At 33.1% G+C, this 6,789-nt stretch overlaps 1 protein-coding gene across 4 annotated transcripts in view; it reads left to right on the top strand.

The window, feature by feature from the left end:
• Positions 1-6,208, top strand: part of LOC117121836 (adhesion G protein-coupled receptor L1-like) — a 75,713-nt gene extending 69,505 nt beyond the window's left edge. For all 4 annotated transcript variants that reach the window (XM_033267211.1, XM_033267212.1, XM_033267209.1 and 1 more), the window contains 5 exons: positions 40-125; positions 1,113-1,239; positions 1,937-2,368; positions 2,712-5,091; positions 5,480-6,208. In XM_033267211.1, coding sequence (XP_033123102.1) covers positions 40-125; positions 1,113-1,239; positions 1,937-2,368; positions 2,712-2,852 — 786 coding nt within the window. In that variant the 3' untranslated portion in view covers positions 2,853-5,091; positions 5,480-6,208. The remainder of the gene's footprint in view (positions 1-39; positions 126-1,112; positions 1,240-1,936; positions 2,369-2,711; positions 5,092-5,479) is intronic.
• Positions 6,209-6,789: the final 581 nt, after the last annotated feature.

The raw sequence follows: 6,789 nt of genomic DNA, 5'->3' as shown, positions 1-6,789 counted from the left end.
ATGCACCATAATAACATTGTTATAATGTGTCATATTCAGATTACAACGGTTGTACTTATATATACTGGTCGAGATATCATGGAGAGTGCGTATTCCAAAGATAGAGAGGAGAACAAAAATGTCTGGTAATGTGAATTTCCTTTTTATAATCAAATTTAGATTAAATGATGAAATGTAGGTAGATAAAAATGATATAAGATTTTTTTTTATTTTTTTTATTTTTGTAAAAATCTGGCTACTGTATTATTGTGAGTGGTAATGGGCAGGAATCCTCTGCAGAATATTAAAGACTATTCTGTGGAACTCAACATACATATCGATATTTCCACCCATTTTGTGAAATTTTCATTTACATTACGTTTCTATCGTCCACCGAAAATTTTAAATCTTGGAAATACTACTGTTCAACATCACTAATATCTTAATTTAAAGGGTGTCTACGGGTTTGTTTTTGCCAGTGTATTTTAATTTGGTAGATAAATCAGTCGTGTATGCATATCCATCATAACATTAATTTAAATCAACCTTATTTTTTTCATACATTCTGACTTCTCTGACGATTTAAAGTATTGTCTATTTTTATTATGGATCTATAACAATAACAAAGAAATGAAAACAAATGATAAATGAATGTGCGTTGTAGTTGTAGGCATATTGTGATGATGCTAAAATCGATGAAAGTTAATTTTCCAAGAATCTATGGAAATAATGACTTCTTAATATCTATTTTCATTCATTTCCTCTCATCAAACCAATTAAATATCAATTTATCGTCTTCGTTGCTAAGCTGCTCTCTTAGATTTAGAAACGTCCAGTAAGTACGCCTTCAAATTTAATGGTTAATTAAAAAGAAATATTTTTTTTTTATATCAAGGCAACCAAATACAACTGTTAAGTTTGAGACGTACTAAATAGTATTTAGTACTAGTAGGTTTCTTTCTTTATGTGACGATTCACCTAGTAAACCTAGTGAAATATTTAGTGAAATTACCTAGTAAGTAAACCTAGTGAAATATTATTTTATGTCTGTCTAGCTTTTTGTAGTGTATGTATGAATAAAGCAAATTAAACATACTGAAATAAACAATGTTTCTCATTGGTCAATTTAACAGGAACCATTGCAAAGGCTGCTGGGTGCAAATCACGTTAATGGTAATTGCATGGGGTTTTGGATTATGTTCTCTTAAGATATATGGACTCGTTGTACAAATACTGTTCGCTATGTTTGATATTTTACAGGTAAAGCAATGACTTATTTATATATCATGTACTTTTTATCGATTATTTATTATCTTGCATAACGTTTTTAAATTAACAATCAGAAAATAATAATTTTTTGTTAATTTATGTTATAGGATGATGCTTTTGTCCTACCTGACGTGTTATCTACTAAATACTTAATACGTTCCCAAATACTTGCGAACACATCTCGCAAGTGATTCTGGTAGGAATCGAACCCACGACCTCCAGATAACTACCTGTAGCATGGTGTCTTAATTCAAATTACGTTGTTTACTAAATTGAATCTTTATTTTACTATATTATCACTATTATATCTATTGAGAATAATAGCGTTTCAGGATTATGATAATAAATATGTGTCAGTGAGTATATTTAACATATACAGTATCGAGCAAGGCATTTAAAAAAACAGATCGGGGGTGGGTTGGTTGTCGCAGCGGTGAAGTTGGGGATGTGGACACATTGCTCAGCTCGTTTGTGTTGTTGTGCTAGGTACTTTACTAAAGGTTGGGAACGCTGGTAGGGTCGAAAACACTCAGCACTATTTTCCTTAAGTCTCTTCTAACAGCCTAAACATATTTATGTATTTCTATGTTTGACTCGCCCCCTGATTCATTCTAGAATAAACATAACATGTTTGAATTTAATTCGGTTGTTTCACTAGTGTTATATTCTTCTGTTTCTAATCCTACAGGGTGCATTTTTCTTTATGTTCTTCTGTATGCTGAACGATGAAGTTTCCCGTGCATTGAAAGATCATCGTCTGTCTTTTACTAAAGTTAATGTCAAGTCTCCAAAATTGGCGCGCTCGTCAAAATACAGTATATACCGGCGCTATGTTCCACCTGGTGTGGGTAGCAGTTCAGAGCCAGATCCTTCGGAGTCGTACTCAAGTAAAAGTGATGAGTTCAGAGGAAGACGACCGATTCGTCGGCAAAAATTCCGACCTATAGACTCTTCCCCGGAGAAGGGGCCTAGTAGTGATGATCCGAGTTCCCCAATCAAACATGTGATGCTGAATATGCCCGATAGTCCTTATAGCGAAAATTCTCAACTTATAAAATCAGATGAACCTAATACTCAGATTGAGATACCAAAGAAAAGGAGAGGACTACGCATAAAATTTGTAAGTTTATTATTAAATGAATAGGTTTAGTGGGTGCGTAAGAGACCCTTCTAAAACTAGAACCATCCCATCCACAACCCCAGAACACATTCCTGTGTTTTGATTACTTTTCTCTTTGTTTATTTTTCTTCATGGGTATTCTCCAGGCGCTAACTTAATATATTTATTCATGGCCTGTGATCATTTGAAACTCCCCGTTCATGATTAGCTATGATGTAAATGCAGACGTAGTCTATGTTCTTTAGGATGACTATGGCGTAATTTATTTTACGTATGTTTGACATTGGCGCACGAAAGGAAAAAACAAATGATATTAAGTTTTTTATTTATATTTTATCTTTAGGAATCGCTTGTAGAAAGTAATGCAGATTACAAAGATGAGGTCAAACCAAAAATACGCGACACGCCTATAGGTCAAGAAGCACCAAAGATTGAGATAAGCGATGGTTTAGAACAACAAACTGAAATAGTAACGACCGTCTGATAAAAATTGCGTGTGCAACGCGTGGCGACGAATTTATAGTCGGAGAAAACAAAGCCCACTCGACGGTACTCGAAGCCCACTCGACGGTACGACTCAACATTGTACTCTGTTGACGCACTATGTGAATACAACGTCGGTATGCTGGACATTTTCTGACGAATTATTATACCTGGAGTAAATTCTCTGAGCGCTAATTTCCAGTCCATAAATTGCGAACACTATTAAAATTGTTAAATAATTTTGGTAATTAAATTAGATCTCTTTCTAAAAGGCCATAACTATCATGAACTACGACAATCCAGTCAGTGCAGATCATCAAGAAACAGAGAGTAATAAAAGTACGGCAAGGGGCTGTTAGCAGATTAACCACCTTTGCTTAGTTTTGCAACGCAAAATCGACCGGTGTCATGTCCTGAACAGCATAAGAAAATTTTAATGTCATCTCAAAACGTTTACTGTACATACTGATTTTGAAAACTCAATATTATACAAGTAAAACCTTAACACGGAGCCTCGTAAAAAAAATCAATTATAATGTTAAAGAAAAAAAATATATGTATTTTTCATTTATCAAATTAACCTGATATTTTTGTAGATTATATTCAATTTTTAATTTCAGTACTTCTTATAAAAATTGTATTTCACCAAAATCCAACGGCGACAAACATTACCCATAACAGGTATGACATAAAGTTTTACATAATATAATCATTCCTTAATCTAAAAGTATAAGAGAAAAGAAACAATGAATTCCAAAGAACAACAAATTACAGTTAACCCCCTACCAAAAAATAATAATTAACGGAAACAATAAATACTATCACAAAAAATCAATAGATATATTTGAACAGGAAATTGCATTATACAACTTAGAAAGACAAATAAACCAATTTTTTAAATAGTATTTAAAAAAATAAAGGATGAATTTCTTAATTTAAACGTTGGAACAGAAAGTCGACAAAAATGAAATAAAATTTCAATCATAAATTGAATTCATACATTTATAAAGAAAAATTAAATCACCTTATTATATTGCGTCTATCATTAAGAGATAATAGGATTATGGCGAAATTTTCTCAAGTAAAACCTACAAAATTTATTTTGAATAATCTAAGGGATTGTGTATGAGAAATTAAATTTAAAAATCAAGGTTAGAACTAAGTATTTATAAATAATTCAGTTATTGAATGATGGATGTTTGTCCTTTTTTCCCCTGCAGCGAGCACTTCTTTATGATTTTCCTTGATGAATTTATACAAAATGATAATCAATAACTTGAAAGTATTGTTTGAGGTTTATAGTATATCTAAGTTGGTATGAATATCTCTCCCAATAAAGACCTAGTCAGTAATCCAGTTATGATAGATATCTAATATACAATGTTATACCGACTAACATCAGTCTAATGGCGCCATGACCAGACTGAAGTAACAACACAGTTTAAAAAGATCGCTGCTTGTAATCGAAACGTTCAGGTGACTTTAAATGATATTTTGGTTCATTCATAAATGAAAGTTTAACAACACTACATTATAGGAACCAGATGATTTTTTTCAATGATATACAATGTTAATAGCAGATCACAGTCTGTGTAAAAAAAATGTACATTTTAGTTTAATGAATCCAGTTTCGACAAGTGGACACGAAACACGGGTAAAATTTGGCAATTGTTCCGAAAAAGTTCGATTTCATATTATTTTGATGAATGTTACCAAGGTTTATCAAAGGTTATTTTTTTAGTTCATTAGACGTATATCAGTACTGTAGTTTTTATTTTAAATGTAGTTTTCATTCTAAGCCGAGAGAGTATGAAAGAAGAATTCATGTTGCATTACGAGATTTTATGGTTAACAAAAATTATATGAAAACTATATGTTCATATGACTATAACTATATGTTCATGTGTGTACTATCTTCATATGTATTCCAATGGTGGTTTTTTTATATGAAAATATTATGAAATCAATAATACAATGATTCCACGTCAGGTGGGAAAACATATATTTGTAATACCGAGTTATGGTTTACAAAATTGTATGAAAACTATGTGCATATGCTGGACAGGGTACATTTTGATAGATCCCTGCTCAGCGACGAAGGCTTATCCCTATACTGCGTTTTGGGTGCTGGCTTGGATTTTCTTATTCTATTTTCCAATTACATCTGCTCACTTGTTCTGCGCTTAGAGACTCTAGTATTTTGCGCATCTGGAAGACTTGGTATGGGGGAGCTCATGGAAGTTCATATGACTATAACTATATGTTCATGTGTGTACTATCTTCATATGTATTCCAATGGTGTTTTTTTTTTTTTTTTTTCTTCGCGTCAGAAATATTATGAAATCAATAATACAATGGTTCCACGACAGGTGGGAAAACATATATTTGTAATACCGAGTTATGGTTTACAAAATTGTATGAAAACTATGTGCATATGCTGGACAGGGTACATTTTGATAGATCCCTGCTCAGCGACGAAGGCTTATCCCTATACTTCGTTTTGGGTGCTGGCTTGGATTTTTTAAATTCTATTTTCCAATTACATCTGCTCACTTGTTCTGCGCATAGAGACTCTCGTATTTTGCGCATCTGGAAGACTTGATATGGGGGAGCTCATGGGGCACGAAGGTGAAGTTGGGGCTCGATAATCAGTTGAGGGGCACTAATTCGCAAAATAAGGTAATTTTAATTGATTTTTTAATTACTTGACCGTGGTTTTGGGAGGAGTGACTGGGGGAAAGAAATATTTGGAAGGCTTGCTGCGCCCCCCCCCCCCACTTCCTAGATACGCCACTGATTCGTAATACTGAGTTCATGTGTTTAATAAGAATTGTACCAAAACTATTGACAATATATAGCATTTTCCAATGCTGAGGTAGACCTAGCAATTATTTTTTTAACGGTGGTTATTTTAAAACAAAATCTTACCAATTGAATATTTGATAGTCTCACTAGATCTGTACGTTATTCTATTCAGCATTATATTCAGGTAAAAGAATGTTATAAGTAACGATGCTGTGGCCCGTGAAACTGTAGATATGTACAAAACTAATAATACGCGCATGCGTGAATTTTCTTACATAAATATTGTATAAAACCATTATGTATGTAAATCACTCTTATATTTAGAATCCACGTTCTTGAATGATGTCCCAAGATCCATCCGGTAATATTTTTATACGTTTACTTTATATAATAGTTAAGAACCTTGTTCCAGAAAATGAAGTCCAATTATTCCAAAAACGTATTTATATCCATTGTGAATATCGTACTTCCTTAATTTAATGGTGTGTTAAATACATAATTACTGTTTGTAGCATTCCGTTAAAAAAAAATTAAAACAAGTATGTACCTGTAGGCTAATAATATGTGAAATATTATGTTGACGTCATTTAAATTGTCTTTATGTGTGATGTATTTAAAATATATAAGTGAACATTTCAAAATGTATTTTTAACCAGGTGCATTTCTATAAACTTATTCGTATGGGTTTCTTGTTTATTAAAAGAATACAACCTACTGAACATTATTTGTTATTTTTGGACCGCCTAATATAATGCCTAAAGTAACTTTAACCAGGGAACAGTGAAATGGACCTTTCCGCTAAGCCCCGTCCCTTGGATATTGTTGCTAAGGTCCCACAAGACGACAATGTTAAAACATACGCGAACACGTGCGTTTGTGGGACAACACGTGTGTTTGTGAGACGCGTGCGTATCCCTAGCGCTGTTCTGATTAGTCAGTTGATAAGTTTGATTGACACTCCGGAAAGGTCTATTAACTTAAGTGAAATAATCTCATCATTGAGTGTTTGTATGTTGGTGTAGCCTATAGACCAGTATCAACCTGGTCTATAGGCCTATAACCAGAACAATCTTGAGATGATCACGGACCTATAATAGGCCTATTGGTATCGGAGCAGGCCAGTAACATGCCTC

The sequence above is a fragment of the Anneissia japonica genome, unplaced genomic scaffold, assembly GCF_011630105.1.
Source record: "Anneissia japonica isolate Jap-2015-1 unplaced genomic scaffold, ASM1163010v1 scaffold2392_len1475705_cov187, whole genome shotgun sequence".
Classification (NCBI taxonomy): Eukaryota; Metazoa; Echinodermata; class Crinoidea; order Comatulida; family Comatulidae; genus Anneissia; species Anneissia japonica.
This window is presented reverse-complemented; position numbering and strand designations above follow the sequence as displayed.